The sequence below is a fragment of the Rhinolophus hipposideros genome (genome assembly GCF_964194185.1).
Source record: "Rhinolophus hipposideros genome assembly, chromosome: 12".
Lineage (NCBI taxonomy): Eukaryota > Metazoa > Chordata > Mammalia > Chiroptera > Rhinolophidae > Rhinolophus > Rhinolophus hipposideros.
The window spans coordinates 51,357,051-51,379,299 of record NC_138058.1 but is presented as its reverse complement, the minus strand read 5'-3'; the positions used below and the strand labels follow the sequence as shown (position 1 = coordinate 51,379,299).

The 22,249-nt window shown below is 42.2% G+C and overlaps 1 protein-coding gene across 1 annotated transcript in view; it reads left to right on the top strand.

Annotated features, from left to right (window-relative positions):
• Nucleotides 1-21,676, top strand: part of GALM (galactose mutarotase) — a 48,645-nt gene extending 26,969 nt beyond the window's left edge. The window contains exons 5-7 of the mRNA XM_081069083.1: nt 15,873-16,014; nt 17,559-17,733; nt 18,356-21,676. Of these exons, the coding sequence (XP_080925209.1) occupies nt 15,873-16,014; nt 17,559-17,733; nt 18,356-18,433 (395 nt within the window). The 3' untranslated portion in view covers nt 18,434-21,676. The remainder of the gene's footprint in view (nt 1-15,872; nt 16,015-17,558; nt 17,734-18,355) is intronic.
• The last annotated feature ends 573 nt before the right edge of the window (nt 21,677-22,249 follow it).

Below are 22,249 nucleotides of genomic sequence, written 5' to 3'. Positions count from 1 at the left end.
GGATGGGAAACTCTGGGCTCAACTGTGAAGTAAATTGCCTTCTCACCTGAAAACATGTAACTGGATTTGGCATTTTATGCTTCAAGATGGCATGTAATATCTAAGAGCAGTGCCTTCCCCCGCCACAAGTCAGAGTAAAATCAGAAAATACTCAGTGGAAAGAAAAAAAAAAAAAAACAGCAGTAGAATAAAGCTGCAAACTCAAAGCATAGACAGAGGAAAGGGAAAAAACTGCAGCAGAGATAAACTTTGACATTGTGTGATCTGTGGACATTTATAGAAATGTTACTTTATCAAAAAAAATCCAAAGGTGCTTTACATGACAACCACTGGAAGGGAGTCAAAATTCCCACCCAGGGTGTTACTTTTAATTATCATTCTCTTTATGTTGTTTCCTAAAATAATAACAGGCATTCTAAAGATGATTTACCAAGTGGCTTAATTAGGCATCAGATGAGTACCTGTGCCCACGGACCCCATTACCTCTGACTTCCTCATGCAAATTTGACTGACTGTTCTAAACCCAACTAGATAAAGAAACAGACATAATTGGAGCAGCTGGGCTGGAGGCACAGCTGGGCCGTCCCCATGGAGACCAGGCTCCAGCGTCACTGCTTGCTTCCTATTACCCCAGTGTTCCTTGCCTCTCTTTTATTTTTTATTATTATTATTATTATTATTATTATTATTACTGAGATGAATGTACAGCACATCTGAGCCTGTTCTCCCTTAGATGATTTCCACATCCGTGCCCTTTGTGTGTAATGTGCACACAAATCATCTAAGGAAGTTGTTAATATGCAGATTCTGACTCTGTTGGTCTGGGGTGGAGCCTCTGGGTCCACATTTCTAACAATCCCTAAGGGATGCAGTGCTGGGTCCCTGCTTTGAGTAGCTATTTAAAAGGCTCTGCAAAGCTATGTCTAGCCTTAAGCGACCTGTTGCTTTTTCCCTTTTTGGCACCTATTTTTCCCCATTTGCTCCCCTCCTCAACAACGCTGTGTGTACCCCCTTAGCTACTTTTATTTCTCTCCCCCCCTGCAGCTTTCACACTCCCAACTCTGGCCCTCTTAGCAAAAGCCATTGTGTATAGGTCATTCTGCAAAAAGCTATTCTCAATCAACGGCCTTTGTAGGCAAGGCAAACTAAAAATTTGACTTCAAAAAAGAGGGAGGAGAGAAATAACCAAATATCATCATGTGTGCTTGAAGGAAACAAACTGCTTTGTTTTGTTTGTCACATGAGCCCATGGTCCTACAGCCCTGGAGTGTCACAGTTGGAAAGGACCTTCTCTTCTCCAGCCATCACCCACCTGTCCAGTATTTGAATCCCAGAACCATGGGCTCTGCCAGCACTCAGGTGCCCCCCCCCCCAGGACAGGGTTCTCACTGTCCACCCTGAGCCAGCACGTCAGCAATGCCTTCCTGATATGGAGCTGAAATCTGTCTATCTAGAGCTGACCCCCACTTGGGCTAGTTGTTGGGTCCCTGCAGAGTAGGCGCGAGGCCTGCAAAGGTCACTGTCATGTCACCCCAGGTCATTTTTTCTTCAGGCAGCACATCCTTGGCTAGTTTTCTTATGCCGCAAGTTGGCCATTCTGGTCATTCTCTAACCCTGCTTCTGTGTGACTCTCTGCCCATGATGCCTGCACTGCAAAAGGTAACCAAAGACTGTTACACCGCGTCACACTCTGTGTAACTCGTATTGAACTTACTGTCAACCACATCCTTGAAATCATTTTCACACATGCTGTGCCTCAGCCACCTCTCTTTAGTCGTAATAATTGTAGTAATTAGTCTTAACATTTGTGAGACTTTAGTATAACATGATGGTTAAGAAGCCAAGCTCTGGAACCAGATTGCCGGAGTGGGAAGCACTCTACGAAGAACCATCGAATTGTTAGTTATCACCATCATGATCATCGTCATTATCAATGTGCTGAGCACTTTGCCTCTATTAACTGTTTCAATCCTCACGACCGCTTCCTGAGGTATGGGCTGTCTTATCCCAATTTGGTAAGTGAGGAAATAGAATCTCAAATATTATGTTTTGTACCCAAGTTTATAGTTACAGTCTAAACCCAGTCAGTATCCCTTGGTTTTTGTTTTGTTTTTTGGGGACACAAGTCCAGGAACTTATCTGTTGCTGCTATTCATAAATTTCATCTTCTTGTAATCAGTGCTTTACCCCCACTTTGCACTGTCTTTGGGATTTCTGGTTCTGTCATCCCAAGTGAACTGCCTCTGAACTTCATGCTTTCTGTTCTAGTTTGAGAAGAATACCTTCTCTGTCTCCGTCTAGACCATGCACAGATCAGAGGTCACTGGACACCTCCCCACAGATCCTCTTACGGAGTTCAGGTGCTCCATCTCCCAAAGCTCCCTGTGCCACCAGCCTCATCACCCTGTCAGAAAAGCAAAGGAGGTGGCTGGGAATTACTAGTATTTACATATATATCAGCATCTGGCTCCTGGGGAGCATGCTTCCTCTTCCTTTTTAGGTCTCCATTCCAGAATTCTTTCCAGGACAGAAAGTGGCTCCGAAATTTGTAGTCTGTGGAACTGACCTTCTGGGCAGGGCCAGATACAAAGAGTAAGTACAATGTAGAGTCTGCAGAACCACGTACCAGAGAAAATAACGACCGCGTGGTGCCGACAGTGAAATCTAGGAGGCCAGCCTCTGACTCCACTTATACAAACACGGGCCTTCCATGTTCCGACTAAACCACAGGAAGCTGAGCAGCGCTGGTGGGGCCGACATTTCTGTGTAGGAGGAGCTTAGGGCAGCAGTCTTGTTAGAAGGGAAACTAGGGCATGTCTTGAAGCTTCGATTGTATGTTTATCTGGGGCGGTTTGCGAGAAGGGGGAGCACTGACGGAGATCAGAGGGGCTAAACCCCCCACAGACAGCCATCTCTTGGCACTGCCACTGTGCCAACTGACCAGAAAGGCTAGACTGATTTCTCCTCTCTCTTTTACTGGTTCTGTTCTCTGACCCTGGGCCATTGAGGTAATTTGGCTACGTTCAGCTACCACCCCTTTCACAGTATCAGGATGTCAGCCACCTGTCCCTGGTATTCCTCTTAGCTTCCTGTGAAGCCTGACTGTGGGAGCCAGCCTTGTGGCTGTTGGAGGAGTGCAGGAGGCCATGCGTCTCCCATGAGCCTGGGCTCCTTCAGCATGCAGTTGTCCCTGGAAACTGCCTGAGCTGCTGTGAAGCAGCAAAACAAGCATGCAGGAAAATTCTTCCGCCCCCGTGTGTTCCCTTTTTGAAATCATCAAGCAAACCCCATCTCTCTGTGCGGTCATGCAGGAAGGCTGTCCCTCACACGCGAGAGAGCGGTTAGCAGCCATCGGCAGACTGAGCCCCGTGGATCAAGGAGGATTTGGGGAAAGCAGTCATGGTTTCATAGATCCACATCCGGCCCGAGCAATGTGCCTGTCCCCAACATGCCATGAAAACTGAGGGGACAAGTGAGGGCACTCCAGCCAGAAATGGAAAATGCCTCTGACCTTAACGAAGTGAGTCCTTGGTATGGCCTCGAATGGCTGTTGAAAAGGCCTGATTCTGACATATTCTCATCAGGAAAGCACAGTAGGTAAGGGCATGGACTCAAACCCTGACTGTATAGGTTTAAATCCTTACCAGCTCTTTGATCTTGGATAATTTATTGAACCTCTGCAGGCCTCATGTGTCAAGTGGAAGTAATAATTGGAACTGTCTCATTGTAAATATTAAATGAGGTAATACATGTAAAGTACTCAGAACAGTTCCTGGCATTTAGCAAGAACTTTGTAAGTATTAATTATTATTATCACCATCATCATCGTCATTGACACCAGTTATTGAGTGTTTACTATGTACCAGACACTGAGCTAAGCACATGCATGCATGAGCTCATTGAACTACCTTATGAAGTAGCTGCTGTGCTTCACTTATGCCTCCGTTGAAGAAACAGACATTTGGAGAGGTCAGGTGACCTGCACAAAGTTAAACAGGTAAGCGATTGGTGAAGTCAAGATTTGGAGTCAAGTTTCCCTAACTCCAAAGTCTATGCTATTATCACCCTTGGCTACAGTTCATACTAACAGCTATATTACTGACTACTTTCTACAGACTGGGCAGGGTGCTGAGCACTTTACATGCCTTATCTTGTTGAATTTTCATAATCCCATAAGGTAGATACTCTTGTTATCCCCATTTGACAGATGAGGAAAGTAAGGTGCAGAAAAGATAAGCAACTTCCAGATTTTTACAGCAAAGAAAGCCAGGACTTAAATCCAGGCCTGCCTGACTCTAAAATCCACTAAGTTTGACTGTCAAACAGGTGAGCAGGACGCTCCTGGGAGGCTGATGACAGAAATTGGTGATCATGACACCTGACATCCACTGCAACCCAGGGGGACACAGTTTGCCTAATCAGCCCCATTTTCTGAGCTGTCATTAGGGGCAATTTCCACTTTCTCTGATGCTTCATCTTCCTGCAGTTTCTAAAAGCTGTTGATTTGCTCCAATTAAGACAGGTTTCTGTGCCTTTCACATGCTAGTTTGTTGTACGTGCTGCAAGAATATGGAGGAATCATAGCCCAGAAGGAGGCACTGATGTATTATGCAAAGCCTTTGCCAAATTGCAATCGGAGGAATCTGCTGCATTTCTTGACCAAACACCGGAGATTATGTGACTGAGTTATTCCACGTGTGCATTTCAGTATCAGGTTACAAGAAGGCAAGTTGTTTGGTGACGAGTAGCAGGATAGGCAGAATATACTCAGCAAGCTGTAGATCAGCGATTCTTAACCAGACACACGCTTGGCTGGTCTTCAGAGGGCCTGGGAATATTCTGTATGTGTGTATGCATTTTCCTGGAAAAAGAACCCATAACTTTCATAATATTATCTAAAGGAGTCCATGACTCAAAATCCAGTTTGAAATCCATTGTTCTAGATCTAAAAATCACTGAGAGAGGAAACTTCAAAAAACAAAACACCTGAATTCTTTTTTAATGAAAATGGCAATGCTTCCTGGATGCAGGAATACACCTTCTTTATGCTATGATGAACAATTGTTCTCTGTATTTCTGGGGAGTGTGTGTGTTTGTGTGTGTGTGTGTGTGTGTGTGTGTGAGAGAGAGACAGAGAGAGAGAGAGAGAGCGCTATGTGCTAGGTACTGGCCTTATCACAACTAAACCTCACAATGTCTGTATTAGATAGATACCGATATTCACTCTATCTTACAAATGGGGAAACTGAATACTACAGAGGTGCAGAAACTTACCCCAGGTCAGTTAGTAAGTCTGCCTAAATCCTAAGATGTCTTACATAAGTTTGTAATCAAAATATAAGATAAATCATAGACAATGATTTTTAAATAACATACTTAACATTTTTTCGGTTTCCTTTTTAAGGGAGAAAAAAATTATCGGAGAAAACATTTCCCACCCACACCCCCAATTTTTTTTAGAAAGTCTATGCCAGATTTTCTTTCCCTTTTCTCTTTTTTCCAAACAACGTTTAATTGTTATTATAAACAGAACTTACCTATGCTAAGGACTGTCCGGCGGGACTGTGATTTGATTCCTGCCCTTGTTACTGGGTTGTGTGAAGATGACATAGAAAGGGGACCTGCCAGGAAGGAAAGGCCTAAAAATGAATGAACATGGCAATTCAGTGACTCTTGGCAGTGACCATCTGTTCATCTTCTCAGAGTCAGGCACTGGGGTCACCAGGCAGAGAAAAACGCTATTTCAGACGATAGGAAATTAAAGGTTTGAATTAAAATTCACCCCAGGTGAATTTTTCTGTCAGCCACTGAGAGAGCGTTTGTGCCCCGATGTTACAGAAAAATCTATGTCACTGTCGCCAGTGTTTGATCAGGAGTTCCAAGGACTAAATCACCTACTACTCCATATCCTGTCTTTTGCCCCCCAAATTGTCAGTTAGGAGCCCATAGGATATGTGTAATATATAGAGGGTGCCAAAAAATGGATACACATTTAAGAAAGGAAAAAACTGTAATAAAATTGTAATACTCAACATATACCAACAACAAAAGATGAATACTCGTCATGTGTCTATATTTTTTTGGCACCCCCCAGTATATTCATCCTGCCTGTGCCCCAAATACAACTTCACAGGTGACAGGAGTCCATTCCTGAGCTCGTTCTGCCCTGTGCCTTGTCCAGTGAGCCGATCCTGACTTATCCTTCAAGGTTAGGCTCGGGTCGCCTTTCCTGAACCCCATGCTTCCGTTAGGCACTGCTCCACCAGAGCAGCTGACTGCCACTCTCACTGCCTCGGTCACACTCTCCTATAAGCTTGTATTTCTCGTGTGTCTCTTTCACCAGATTCTAGACTCTCTGAGGTTAGATTAATGCCTGGTACATAAGAGATGCTCAAAAATAAGTAAATTGACCGATTTGTATTTGTTTCTTTCCCCCATCCAAAAGTAATTGCAAGGATTGGTGTCCTTCAGGTAGAATCATGTAAAGGCTCTTTGATGTTAAAAAAGGAGAAGGGGTGCACCAGCCTCCCGTCAGGACTGTCAGTTAGTGCCAAGAGCTGAAAGCATCCTTGGCAGCTTACTGGTAGGTATCTGTTGCTATACGATGAATTACTCCAACATTTCATTTATTGTTTCTTATTGTTTCTGCTGGTCAGAGATTTAGATAGCACATGTCTTGTGTCTGCACATGATGTGTACAGCCTCTGCTGGAAGATTAGAGCAGGGGCTGTCACCACTAGAAGGCTCATTCACTCACGTGTCTGGTTATTGGTTAAGGACCTTGCAGGGACTGTCAGCCAGCCCCCTCCACACAGGCCCTTACAATACAGTTGAGCTCCTTAGAACATGGCAGCTGGGTCCCAAGGGCAGATGTCCTGACAGAGAGAGAGCCAGGCCAAAGCCACTCTGTATTCATAACCTGACCTCAGAAATCACATAGCATCACTGCGCCACATTCTATTGGTTGAGGCAGTTACGAAGGTCTATCCAGGTTTAAGGGAGGAAACCAAGGCTCTACCTCTCAGTGAAGGAGTGTTGACATGTGTGCCCATCTTTAAAAAATGCTATCAGCCATATGCAGTCATGTGGAAAAGGTCAAGTTCCTCATAATACAATATGTGTAAGAATCCTTTGCCCATTTCAGGGAAAGTCTGATTGCAGGTACCACTAAGGACCCACTTGAGGTTACTGTCATAAACTTTGAGGGAAACCAGTAGCTGCATGGTGGCAGCTGTGGGGGTAGGGGGGAAGGATATGAGATACGAGGTCTGACTATTAAGTTCACGAACTCATTCTAGAAAAAGTGCTACATACCTCATTACTGAATATCACTGTGGTCACCTTCAAAGTACTCGCCTTGGGAAGCTATGCACCCACGCCAGTGCCTAGTCCACCCTTCAAAGGAATTTTGGAACTCTTTTTCTGGAATGGCCATCAGAGCTGTTGTCATATTACTCTGGATGTCCTGAATGTCATCAAAATGTCTCTCTTTCAATATTTCCTTTGTCTTCGGGTAAAGAAAGAAGTCATTGGGGGCCAGATCAGGTCAGTAGGGAGGGTGTTCCAATACAGTTACTTGTTTCCTGGCTAAAAACTCCCTCACAGACAGTGCCTGTGAGCTGGTGCATTGTCGTGATGCAAGGGCCATGAATTGTTGGCGAAAAGTTCAGATCATCTAACTTTTTCACGCAGCCTTTTCAGCACTTCCAAGATAGTAAACTTGGTTAACTGTTTGTCCAGTTGGTACAGATTCATAATGAATATCAAACACGGTTAGCAACATCATTGCCACAAGTTCTCGAACTTAATTGTCAGACCTCATATGAATCAAGGTAGATGGATTTCATGAAGGCAGTGAGTTTTTCCTTGACTTCCAGAGGGCAGGTAATTATAACTGCCAATGCAAATAGAAAGAAGATTCAATGTCTTGTGACTGATATCTGGAATATTAGAGTCCTGTTTCTAATTAGGAGGTCTATATCACCTTCTTGCAAGAAAGAGGCAGGTTTACTGGCTAGTGACCCTCACATGACCTCTCTTTGTTGAGGTCATCGATAGACCCCCTTTCGAGTCACTTCTCATTCCTTGTTCACTGTCGCTCCAACACCACTCTTGTCATAATTTTTGATTATTTCATGATCCATATTGACGATACTCTTGACTTCTCAGCTCCTTGACATCCTTTCTTCCAACGATCTTATCCTCCATTCTTTTCAGCTACTCACTCTTGTGGTCACTGGGTAATACCCTTGACTTTGTCATTACCTCTATTGCAGCCTTCCATGATCACTACTTACGATGTTTATCAACTCCAATAATTCTCTAATGCCACAAGAATCCACAGTCTCTTGAACCTATCACCTTTTCACTGTCCCTCACTTCCTCATGACCCCCCCACACACCACCACCAAGAAATTAGATCAAAGTCCATCATTAAAATCACCCCTTTGCATATGCTCTCAACTCGCTTGCCCATTCCCTCTTCTTTGTATTCTCCTATCAAAACCCAATCCTGATTAATCCCACTCTCTCCACCATGCAGCTACTGGTCTCCCTCTAAGTTCACCCTCAGGTGGGTCCTTACTGGTGCCTGCAGTCAGACTTTCCCTAAAACAGGAAAGTAGAACTGCCGCCTCAGGCTGCTCCTCTGCCGCTGAGCTGTAATCCCATATCTTTGGGGCAGAGCCTAATACCTGCCAGGCATTGCTGCTCAGACCTAAATGCACACCCAGCCAACCTTCAGGAGAAGAAATTCTTTTCAGAATGTAGCTTCTCTTTGCCAACCCCCCAGCTTCTGATGGCTTCAAAACCGAAGTCTGGTGATGTGATATACTCTCTGAGGGCAACCTTTCCATTTCTGCTTCATTTTCTGTACGCTCAGCATCGCTGAAAGAGCTATTCTGACATCTCCTTCTAATCTTATTGCCAAAGCACAAACTCACATATGCAGATAAACCAAAGTTATAACTGCGTGTTTCTTTTTCAAATTCTTAGTGAGAAAAATCAAGAACACTTGGGGGTGGGGGTAGAAAGGGCTATAACCAAGTCACTCCAGAGGGAGGTGGAAAGCGCCTGGAGAATTTATCACTATGAAGATGTGTCAACTTGGGCAAGTCCCTTTAGCTATCTGGGTCCCAACTTCACCATCTGCAAAGTGAGAGAACTAGATAATTCCTAAGTTCCTTTCTAGATATTTCATTCTGACTTGGTCACAGGATGCTGCAACATTCACAGTTGCCCCTGTTTTTCCTGCCTCTACTTCATTCATTCATCTATTTTTCAATCAAGTAAATGCTCTGCTTCATACCCAGAAATTGCAAAGATAAGTAGGATACAATCTTTGCCCTTTAGGGACTCACATTCTTTATAGACACATAGTTTGATATAATCCCATTATTGTGCCATAATGTGATGCATGTTTTGGGAAAAGTAGGTACAAAGTGTGATGGGAAAAAAAAAGAAAACGGGATGAGTTTTCACGGTGGAGGTTACTGTTCTTCTCAGAGGAAATGGCATTAGAGAATATTGTTAAATGATTCAGTGGACTTTGCCAGAGTGTGGTGGGGGTAGGGGGCACAGAAAGGACATTCCGCTTATGAGAAAGGGCCCAAAGACTTGGCGAATCTGGGGGACGAATTCCAAGTTTTCCACATGCCTGACCATTAGGCACATGAACGGAATGTATCAGGGCATGAGGCTGAGAAATAGGAACTTTTTCTCTTGTTTTCTTCTCATTTAGCAAACATCTCATTTTAGAATTATCCCAAGTGTCTCATTTTTAAAGTCAGGGCTTCTCTGCCATTCTTGACATCTTAGCCTCTGCTCTGTGTTTTATATATATTTGTTATACTACATTTGGCCCTTTTATTTATGCCATCCTCCTGAAGATGTCAAGCATATCATTTACTAAATATGTGCATGTCATGTATAAGGCAGCAAAGGATAGCAGTTTCAGTTTACAGAAAGGCTAACGTCAAGAGACATAAGTAATCTTGACTGACCTGGGCAATCACATTGGAATTGTCATAAGGGTTACATTTTGAGTCAAGTACAGCTTTAAGAAGAGCTGAATATTATGAGCACCATGTAAGGTTAGGGAAGAAAGCGTAACGTAAGTTAGCACTCAGCATACAGGTTGGTAAGATTAAAATCTTGAGCTCATGAGAATAGCTGCTTCTTTTTCCTGAGGAAACAGCGTTGCCTCTTTAAAAGTCACTGGAGGAGGTGGCTGATCATCCAGACTTCACAGACACTAGTGCCCAGGTGTGTCACTGCCATCCAGGGTTTGGCTTTTGGCCTTAGATCCTACAACTTCAACTATTAATTCTCCCCAAATGGATCAGGGTTTAGAGGACTGACTCGGATCAGAGGAGGTGGACGTTTATAAAGCAAGATCTTTATATTGTGTCTCTAGCACCATCTACTGGTAAACAAAAGTGCCCTTGTTAGAATATTTCAAGTTGAAAGTGTCAAAAACCCAACTCAGGTGGCAAAGAGAAAGGAGAAAAGGGGAGAAAGGAGAAGCTCAGATTCTAAGAAACAGAAAATCAAGTATATTATATTAAAGGGTAACCACGAAAACAAAAATACGAACTTTTAAAAATTATCACAAATACACACACACACATATACACACACAACACAGACCCTATAGTAAAAGATTTTTAAAAAGCAACAACTAGAATTCACAAGCACAGAGAGCATACCATAAAACATAATGACAGAACTAAGAACACTTCGATCACATGTATGTCATAGTAAGCCATATAACTCCCTTATTAAACAAAGTCTCCCAGATGGAATCACAAAGCAAAACCCAATGGACTGCTGTATGCATACCAAGTGACTCAGAAAGGTTGAAAATATGAGAATTCAAAAGCGACTGAACAAGTAAAAGGCAAAGTAGCAAGGAGTGTCAATCCTAACATCAGTACAGGCTTTTTTTCAGGACCAAAACATGAAATTACATAAGACACTTTGTAAGGATAAAGCATGCAGTTCACAGTGAAGGTTCACCAAACTATGACCATGTCCGACGCCATGAAGAAAACCTCAGCAGTTTCCCAAAATATAAGTAATACAGCCAATACCGACCAAGAAATGTTTTGACTCTCTCTTAATAATTCTTGGATCAAAAAGGAAATCAAACACTGAAACTAGGACTATCTAGAAAAATCACTAAATAATATAATTATAGTATATAATGGAAACATACGCATAATATATTGGAATATATAATAAATGGAAATATTATAATATACATAATACTATAATTCTATGTAATGGAAACTCCTACATGTGATATAAAGCATTGCTCAGAAGAAAATTATAACACTAAAACTTATGTTAATTTTTAAAATGTGAAAATAAATGAATTAGGCAAGCTATTTGAAAAAGAACAAAATAAACCCAAGAGAGCAAAAGAAAAATTAATAAAAGAAGTTATGATTTTGAAAAGAGGAAACAAAGTTAGTACTAATAAATAAAACCAAGAGCTACTTCACTGGAGAAATAAAAGAAAGCCAATAAAGTCGATAAAGCATTAGCTAACCTATTCAATACACAAAATTAGAAATGAGCTGTGCAATCTAAAAAACAGAATAAATGAACAAACAAAACAGAAATGGATTCATAGATACAGAGAACAAACTGGGTGAGAGGTGAAGGGATTAGGAAACACAGATTGGTAGTCACAAAATAGTTACAGGGAAGTGAAGTACAGTATGGGGGATATAGTCAGTAATGTTGTAAAGACTATGTCAGGTGTCAGATGGTTACTAAACTTACCGGGGGATCACTTCATAGATTATATAAAGGTCTAACCACTGTGCTGTACCACTGAAACTAACATAAAATAATACTGAATGTCAACTATAATTTCAAAAGCATGCATATATGTGGTCACAGGATGTAAAGTAGAGCAAAGACAATATAGTCAATAGCTGTGTACAGTGCCACACGGGTAGTCTAATTGTGGTTATCATTTTGTGAGGGGTGTAAATGTCTAATCGTTGTGTTGTTTCAGATACCTGAAACTAATAAAATAAATAAATAACAGAATCAGGGAAGAATAAAGACCTACAGAGCAAAAAAAAAAAAAATCAATGAGATAGAAGTTTGCTTTGGCAGGCAACACTAAATTAAGTATGTTTTAAAGAAAATAGAGATGAGCATAGGCACATTAACATAGACAGATGAAAGTGAAAGGATCATAAATTATTTCCTCTCTCAAGTCTTTACAAATAAATATGAAAGCCATATAGACGAAATGGACAACTTTCTAGGAAAATATAAATCTGTAATCGTGACCCCTCCCTGAAAAGAAATTTTAAATAGACAGATTATTTTAGAGAAAAATATGAGTGCCTACACAGCTGTCTAATGAAATACCAAGGAAAAAATATAGCACAACCTCCCAGATAAATTGAGTGAAAAGATTAAGATGGAAACAGGCTACATACTTGAGTGTGTGTTGGGTGTGCATTCAGACTCGTGGTATCCTTGATTCTCTGGAAGCAGGCACGAGTAAGAGGTAACAGTGGTTGCTTCTGTTAAAGGAAACCGGATCTGTGGGGAACACAGATGAGAGAAATTCTTCTCATTATATATAGTATTTTGTACCTTTTACATTTGTTGCCTTTGAAATTGATTACTTGTACAAATATTTCCTATTCAAAAATTCTTTTTTATAAAAATAGAACAAAGGCAAGGGAAGTGGAAGTTTTTTAAAGGATGGTTTCAAAAAGAATGTTACTTAATTTTTCCTAAAGCTGACTCTGGTAGAAGGATTCTTTTCTGTGCTTTCCAAATCCCTGTTTGCATGTGGACACTGGACTCTAGGATGGTGTTAGGCCTGACTCTAGGATGGTGTCAGCCAGGCCTGTGTCTCCCTTGGGTGCTTGCAAACCCAGGCATCCGTGTGTGAACTACAAAGACACCAGTTCTCACACGCTAGGAAGACTATATTTCCGAACAGCAGCTCGGAGTTTAAGGATAGGATGCCTTCTTAGGCCCAAAGACAGGAGATGGATGTTTCCTCTCAGTGTTTAGAAACCTACAAAAGCAGAACCCAATGCTTTGATTGGCTAAAAGTTTTTATTTTATTTATTTATTTATTTTTTAGGGATAATATACATGTTTCTGTTTTTTTCTTAGCCTCCTGAGATTTCAGCCCTACTTTGCGTGCTGTATCTCTCCCCTAAAAATAAAGTTCCTAAAATACCTCCTCCATCTGACTGCAGGGAAGGAAAAAGTAATTCTCACCCTAAAAGAGTGTGTTAACTACCTAAGGTTCGTATTTACCTTTAAAATATATGACACAGTTCTGGGACAGTAAGAAAACTTTCAAAGGGACTAAAAGTGTATCATCGTGCAAGGCCCTGAAATAGAGCCCTTCTCCTCTTTCCCCCTCAAGAAAGAATCGCCAGAGTGCTTTGCTGCTGCAGAGGATCCTGGATTCTCTGTACTTGCAGCAGGATCCTAGAACTAGAGAGGCAGGGGACTCCTCACTCCAAAGTGGGGAGTAGGGGTGGCAGGGTGTGTCTCTGGTATCATCTGTTTCTGAGGTTTTCCAGCTGAGCTGCTCAGAGCCCAAACTCTCTTCGCTCGGGCTTTTATATGTGTATTTTATCGTGTGTGTGTGTGTGTGTGTGTGTGTGTGTGTGTGTGTGTTTTGAACTTCCTCTAATGATTCCCTCTGAAATAAAGAATTCTTCAGGAAGTGGGTGGGGGTTGAAAGTTAGTGATTTACTCCAACTTTTCTTCATTGTATTGATGAAAAAACACAGGATCAGAGAAGGGATTTCATAATCTAACTTAATCTTTCTCTCTTCATCTGAGGCATTCCACCCTACTTCTCTCTCTCTCTCTCTCTCTCTCTCACTCACTCCAATGCTCCCTATCATCTGTATTCAAGCTATTTCCTCCACATCTTCAACCTTCCTCAACCATTCAATGTAAAATGATCTCACCTCAAGCCTCAGCTCCACCAGTTGTTTCACCCATGAAATCTCCCATCTGCCCCCTAGGCCCACCCAGTCACACTGCCTGTCTTCTTTCTTACAGTATGCCACTACTGGAACATTCTTTACACTGTGATTATGAGTGCCTCATATGCCCATTCCTTCCTCCAGACTGCAAGCATGTTCCATGTCTCATTCATCAGTGTCGTGCCCCTGCCCAGAGTGCCTGGCATACAGGAGATGTTTAAATAAACATTTATCGAGCAAAAGTGTGACCAGCTGAATGGCTCCTACTTCGTTGCTCTGGCTCTAACACATTCTAAGAATGTGCTGACAGGGAAGAAGGAATGGTGCCGTAAAGTAACCGGTTTGCTCTCTGGGCTTCCTCACATTACCCACACTTCCTTAACTGAACCAAATTCAAAATCTTTGTGTACCCTGTTTGAAATGTCTCAGCCTAGTATCTAGGGAAGAACAGTGCTGAAAGTAAGAAAGAGAATGAAAGGCGATAAAGCAACGGCGCACGGTTTTCGGAACAATGTAAAACCTATATTACAGCCTTGTGGCAAACATACCTAGAGAACTGTCTGTTAAGAAACGTCCCTCTGCCTTCACTCTATCGTTGAAATGACTCACAAAATATCCCGATTTCTCTTTTTTGCCCACAAAGCCCTGTTTACTTTTTCAGTAGTTTTAGTACAGTGGAGTATGTGGCAAACTATTTGTACATGTTTTATTAACTCTAAGATGCTATCTTAGCGATGTTATAAAGTTCACCATTATTTCCATACCATGAAGAAAGAAAAACCTGCCAGTTAAATCATGACATGTGATTTCAGAGATTTTAAAATCTGAAAAGGAGTGTCTTAAATTGATGGAATCCAGTATGTCGATATCACTGGTTGTCATTTGATATCCAATAATGTGGGTCACAGTTTCCTCGTTTGTCACATGAGCAGTCTGGACCCCTGAGACCCCTTCTGGTCCCAACACTCCTGAGTTTTGTAACACCATGAAGGGTTGTGTGCTGACCACCGAGACAGGGCGCCTGTCCGTGTTCCTTCTGTGCTCTGCCCTTTAAGAGTTGAAGGTCCTCACATTGCAGTGTCCACCCTCAGGACCCCTCCCATCCATGTCATGGTGAGAGGCTTCAGGATGTCCCGCCTTGATAAGAACCAAGATACTGCTCTTAGAGCTTGAGGAATCTGGCCTACACACGCACTCAGTGCTTGCTGAATGGAACTTCTCCAGGAATCACTCCTGGAGACACAAAGCTTTCATTCAAAGGATTGAATCTCAAATTGGTAAATAGTAGAGTGGTCATACATCCCAGTTTGCTCTGCACTGTCCCAATTAACTCATTTGTCCCGGTGTGTTATTATGAACAGCCCCCACTAAGTACAGCATGTGTCTACAGGCTAATCGGGGAAGTGATTGGGAAAGAATGGTTGCCCGAGTTCCTTAGGCTAATAATGGCCGAAAATGGTTTGAGAATCACTAATCTCAGGGACATTTTTAGTGTCTGGTTAGCCACAGCCAGGTGCTAATGCTTGGTTATGAACCCTGGGATATTTCAGCACTAAAGTGAGAAATGTCAACACGGTGATTGACTCAGTGGTTAGGACAACTGTCACCCTTTCTCCAACTTAGCCCTTCGTGGAAATTATCTGTTTCCTTGACTTTTTTGTACTTTTTTCACACTTGAATGATTCTGAATGTTATTGCTACTGCCTCTTGCCATCAGTAGTATCTTACAGTTAAGTAAATCCAATCATTCATTCTCCTTAGGAACTGGGCTCTCATCTCCTGTACAAATTGAAACAGAGGCTGAGAGGGTAGAACCAGTGGGTCTTTAGAGCACCGTATTTGATTTGGCATTTATCATCCTTTTTTCCTGTCTTTTCCTACCAGGAGAAGTTGTACCAGTGCAAGGAACTGCATTTGACATGAGGAAGCCAGTGGAGCTTGGAAAACACCTGCAGGAGTTTCACATCAATGGCTTTGACCACAATTTCTGTCTGAAGGGATCTAACGAAAAGCATTTTTGTGCACGGTAGGTACTTTTTACTTCATGCCTCTGTCGGAAAGAAGAGATAGCAACCCCTACTTGGGGAGCTTTTCCTCTGGCCATATCAATACCAGTTACTATGCTACAGGGTCCATATACCACATCCCATGTATTTTCAAAACATAGTCCACAGATGAGCTTTGTAGAATTTCTTCCCCTCCCCCCATACCATTTTCCCCATCCCCCTGCCTGGCATCCTGTCTCTCTTTGCTCCCACTCTCCTTCACTGTGTGTTTTTTAGGGCCCATTTTTTGTTAGAAGCCTTACTTCCGGAACCCTCTGCGCTTTCTTGACTTGTGCCGTTTTCCCTACACACTTCCATGGAAGGTTGGAAGCTGCACTTGTCTGACAGTGCTCCCACCTCCACCGTGGTCTGCTGGGCATTTGTGTGCACTCTCTCCTCCTCGCTCTGTGACTCCCTCATCTCATCCACCTCATCTCTGTGAATCCTTGCCCCTACCCCAACACCTCATGCCATGCTTGGCACTAGCAAATAATCAATACATGTTTGTAGAATGAATGGTTTTTCAATCATGCAGAGAAAATGATTCAAGCTCTAGTGGAAAGAGAACTTCAAAAGCCTTCTTTCCCTCAGAGCTTGAGCACCGATCCCAGTGGTGTTCTCCCAGCTCAAGCCTGCTTTCCTCCTCTGCGCTTACTCACTGTTCACATTTCTCTTCCTACTGCACCCACCTGAGGAGACCTCCTGCCTTCTCTCCACTATTCACCTCTAGGACCTCCTCTTCCCAAACAGCTTTCCCTGAATCTCTTGGTTAACTATGCATTGTGGGGATGTTTTACTTCTCGGTGAGACTGAGAGACCCAGGCCTTTTTTATCTATATCCTTTTGACACCAAGTACAGGACCAAGTAGATGCTCACCTCTGTAGAGACCTGGTTTGACAAAAAAAAAAAAAAAGGAAATAGTGAACCTAGCAGAAACCCCCAGCAGATCCATTCTAGGGGGACAGCTGACTAGAGCACAGCTTGCTTTAGATGCTTTGACTTAGAAAAGCATCTCTTCTCTTTCAAAAGACAGAACTGCTTGTTTCACCAGGCCAAGCAGAGAGCTCCAACTCTTGGAGAAAGAATCCCCGCCCCTTCCAGGACCCTAAAACTGCCTCTCTCCAACCTGGCTACCACCAACATATATACATACACCCCTGAGTCTGTTTCATCCTTACCCAGTGAAGCCAAGATCAGAGTGACAAGTTGACACACACACACACACACACACACACACACACACACACACACACATACACACAGAGTCTTTTGTCCTTACCCAGAGAAGCTAAGATCAGAGTGACAAGTTGCTACTGAAGACCCTTAAAACCACCTGTTCATGCCTCACGTATGAGGCTACAAGAATTTCCCGTGATGCTCTTCCTAACTTTGTCTCCTCCACATATTTTGTCCCAGCTCTGTGGCTGGGTCTGATTCCTATAGCAAAGCTGCTTCCAGTGTTTATCTGTCCCTGCCTGCTTTTCTGCCCTGGACCTATGTATATGTGGCTTGGTTTATCTCCAGGGTCCATCATGCTGGAAGCGGGAGGGTACTGGAAGTGTACACCACCCAGCCTGGAGTCCAGTTTTACACAGGCAACTTCCTGGATGGCACACTGACGGGCAAGAGTGGAGCAGTCTATCGCAAGCACTCCGGTTTCTGCCTCGAGACCCAGAACTGGCCTGATGCAGTCAATCAGGTAAAGCCGTCTCTCAGAGTGGTGTTGTGTTCAAGGTCACACTATATGACAAAGGTCACGACACTCAAGTCAGGTCTGTATGATTCAAAACTCCATGTGCGTTCTCTTCTCCAAGTCATGATACACAGAGAAAACACTCAGCCGAGTTACTAACATGGCATTGACGTGGTTTTTTAAAATCTCTTATCTTGTACCTTCAAATCTTCATTCAGTTTAATATTTCTCCTTATCAATACCTACTCATTTTCTGCGACTACACTTTTAAGATGACCCTGCATATCTTCTTTTCCTTCTGCTTCCTCATAGCTTTTTCTAGCTATTGCCTAGAGTAATGCTCTACAAAGCGCCAGCCGATAGGACGTTTACAGGTTGCACCAGAATGTAAATCAACACACTGCTTCCTTACCCCAGAAAGTCTTGCTACGATCGTGTGCTTAGTGATGTAGTTGACTTTCATTCTGGCTCAAAATTTTTATCTCACTGCAAACCAACAACAAACAGTTCTTACACTAACATCTGGTTCACACAGCTGGTCTAGAGACCAGCTGGTCTAGAGACCATCCTGGCTAAGGGCGCAACCTGGGCTGGCAAAGTGTAACCTGTGCTGTTTTCGCCTTCACAGCCCCACTTCCCTCCTGTGCTGCTGAGGCCTGGTGAGGAGTATGAGCACACCACCTGGTTCAAGTTTTCTGTGGCTTAAGGAAGTGTAAAGACATGACCTGCTCCAGAGCCAGGCTGGGAGCCTCTGCAGCAGCCTGCCTACTGTTTAGAAAGGAGATGAAAATTTACACTTTAAAAGTGGAAATGTAATGGCTCTGTGCGATGTCAGAGGGATAGTTGATGGGGGCACGGGGGCTCACACAGTGTGAGGGATATAAATGATAAACGTCTAAGTATTGCTTTGTCTTGTGCACCTGAAACAAACAAAAAAGTGATCCTGTGAATTAAAATCATACCAATGGTAGATGTCATGATGATCAGTCTGAATATTGATTTCCTTCTCCAATGACTGGTTCCAGGCCAAGTCTAATGACCAGCTCTATTCTCTGTGTAATTAAGCCCTAAGCCCTAACCCTAACCCAAAAATGGTACATAGGCTCCTTGTACTGTGTTGGCTCTACCTCTCCACATTGCCTCTTTCTTTTCTACTTTTCACCCCTCCTTCCTTTGAGCCTACTCTCTCATTCCTTTTCTTTTCCCCGCTCCTTTACCTCAAATCATCTTGCCCTTGTGCAGCACTCTGGAGTTTTAGTTTATACTATTATATACTAGCAATCAGTTGAAATAAAAACAAACAAAAAACACCTGCACCTTTAGAAGACTCCCAGTTCCTTCACTCATCTTTAAATCTGTCAGGCATGGACCTTTGGGAAATGGACTAAGTAAATGGTATGTTCTGGATTCTTCTATGCTCTCCAGTACGAGCCCAGCATCTTCCTAGAGGAAAGCTACTGAACTGGCAACCTACTGAGCTTCCCGTATTTCCTCTTTCTTGGCAACAACAACAAACCATATTATAAAATTCATTTCAGCATGAATTTCCCTAGTACCTACTTTGTACATAGTTCTCTGTTGAGTCTTTTAAAGGATTCAGGAGGTACTGTCTAAGATCAACTATGTTCCCTCAGGGATATCACAGTCTCTCTGGGAGAGACAAAACTGATAGCAGCAATTAGATGATGCAGAATTACACCATGACAGAGCTTGGGAGCCCTGAACACGAACTTGGCTTCTGGCATTTACTACATGGGCAAACAATCTAATTTCATTTGGCCTCAGTTTTCTATACTAGTACTTTGTGTTCCTCTATTCTAAAAAAGAATTGTTTTTATAAGCCACATCTAAAGTATCATACCCAAGTAAGGATATTCACCTTTAGGGCAGTTGAAAGAAGTTACTGGTATTTTAAGTAATTGTGTTAATGAAAGACAATAAAGAGGCTAAGTTTGATTGTCAAGCTATAAATCTGATAAATAAAATTTTAGAGAAATTGGTCTTTTGTGGCAGCAATGAGTGTATCCTTTTTCATGAAACACACACATACTAGAGAACTTTGATATGCTGGAAAAAAGACCCTCATAGTGGTATTTTATGATGGAATCACTGAATATGTCAGCAAGGAACAAATTTTACTGTCTAACACCTGGATGCTTTGTTCATATTGAGGTTGTGAAAACAAACATGATATTCAATATGAAAAACATCGTATAACTACAGAGTTATTAAAGCCTTGCTGAAAGTGCAAATATCCACTAAAATACAACACCACCTCCCCTCCAAGAATAAGTCTCCAGGCCCCCAGGAGTCCATGCTTTCTTTACCACACAACCCCCTACCCATACCAGACTAGTGCTGTATTATTCTGAGTTCTAATCCTTCGCAGGTAAGCATGTCATTGATTCAATTCAATGATCTGTGGATTTCCTGTTTGTTTCAAATTCATAGGACATTTAGTTCTTATCTTTAGCTGTGGGATTTTCATTTTTCCAGTTTCCACTCACTTTGCCTAACAAGGTAAGATGTAATATTAAATAACTGCACACATGTTGCTGTAAAGACTAAACTAAGATGGCATGCTGTGGACGTTGAATTGTGGTTGTTAGGTGACCAGTGACAGTCCAACCTTAGAAGACTAAAGGAAGTTAGTGCCAGTGAATAAATGGATAGTTTGCAAAAAGTAGGACATGAAAGAATACAGAATTACCAGAAGACCGAAAGGAAGCACAGAATATACCCTGTTCCCTAGCCACTTCCCATTATCAATTGCAACCATTTTAAACAATTGAATCACCAGTTTGTAGTGGGCTATTTGGACAGTTTGACAGGAGTGCAATCCTTTTCCAATCGAGGCATTTATCTTCTCCCTCTAAGTTCCAACTTCAATTCAATTACTTAAATCATAATTAAAGTCTTAGATGCTTTGGGTTGCACTTCAGTTGTAGCTAAATAAGATGGTCAGCAAATCCTCTCCTCAAAAAAGCAACTATAATGCTGAAAAAAATTGACAAAACAATTCTGGTGCTCTGGAAACTGATCTAAAGCAAAATAATCTGAGATGTCTTTATGTTTGAAAAACTGCTGAACTTTGGGTCAGAAGAGTGGGAAACTGATATTCTTGCCTGGGCCTGCTCCCTTTCCCATTCCCCCCGGCTCAGTCATTGTGGAGGTTCTGCCAGAGCGAAACAGAATATGAGGAACGGCAGGTTGCTATGGTTGAAGGGAGTTCACTCAATTTGGAGTGTTGGGTGGTAACCATGCCCCCAAATCTTTATCAAAAGTAACAATCTTGGTGCTATGTGAGCACAAGGCTAATAGCTCTACTAGCCTGAGGTTGCAATCATGGTTGAAGCAAGTAGATTTCTGGCTAATCAGGGGCTGCACACATGCATAGAAGAGACCAGAAAGGATCCAAGCTATTCACACACTCCTGGCCAACTGTGAGGCTGCATGCTTGTGCAAAGAAAATTAAGACGGATTAAGCAAAAAGTAAAATCCAAGACAGACTTGAAAACAACCTAAACACTGAATTCACTCCCTACCTACAAACATCCATCAGCAGAGAGAAGAAATCTGACTGGTTGAGGTGTTTCGAACAACTTCTGTCCAGTTATGGGCTGACCACTAAGCTATGCAGACACAGAGCAATCCTCTAGAGAGCTGAGCTTAAAAATAAATACAAGAATGTTTTTAAAAATAATCAAAAAACTGAATAGAGATTATAAAAAACAATGCAAAATTTTGAGGTTGAAATATACAACAAATGAGAAGTTCACTAGATAGGCTCAGAAGTAGATTCAAGATGGCAGAAGAAAGAATAAATGACCCTGAATATAGATTGATAGAAATTATTCAATCTGAAAAAAAGAGATTGAAAAAAATGGGAGAGAACCTCAGAGACCTGTGGGACAACACAAAGCACATCAACATATGTGTACAGCAGTCCAAAAAGAAAAGGAAAGGGACCAAAAAAAAATATTTCAAAAAATAATTTGGGCACCAGATGGCTCAGCTGGTTAGAGTGTGAGCTCTTAACAACAGGGTTGCCAGTTCGAGTTCCACATGGGCCAGTGAGCTGAGCCCTCCACAACTAGATTGAAAACAATGAGCTGCCGCTGGGCTGCCAGTGGGGCAGCAGTTGACTCAGATGGTTAGAGCACAAGTTGTTAACAACAAGGTTGTCAGTTCAATTCCCACATGGGATAGCAGGCTGAGCCCCCTGCAACTAAGACTGAAAATGGCGACTGGACTTGGGAGCTGAGCTGCACCTTCTACAACTAGCTTGAAGGGCAATGACTTGACTTGAAGCTGATGGATCCTGGAAAAGCACACTGTTCCCCAATATTCCCCCCCAAAATTTTTAAAACACAAAATAAATAAATACAATTGGCCTGTTCAATCATCCTAAAAGTTAAAAAAATAATAATAATTTGGGCAAAGAAACTCTCCAAATTTGATGAAAACTATTAATGTGTACATCCAAGAAGCTCAACAAATTCCAAGAAGGATAAATACAAAG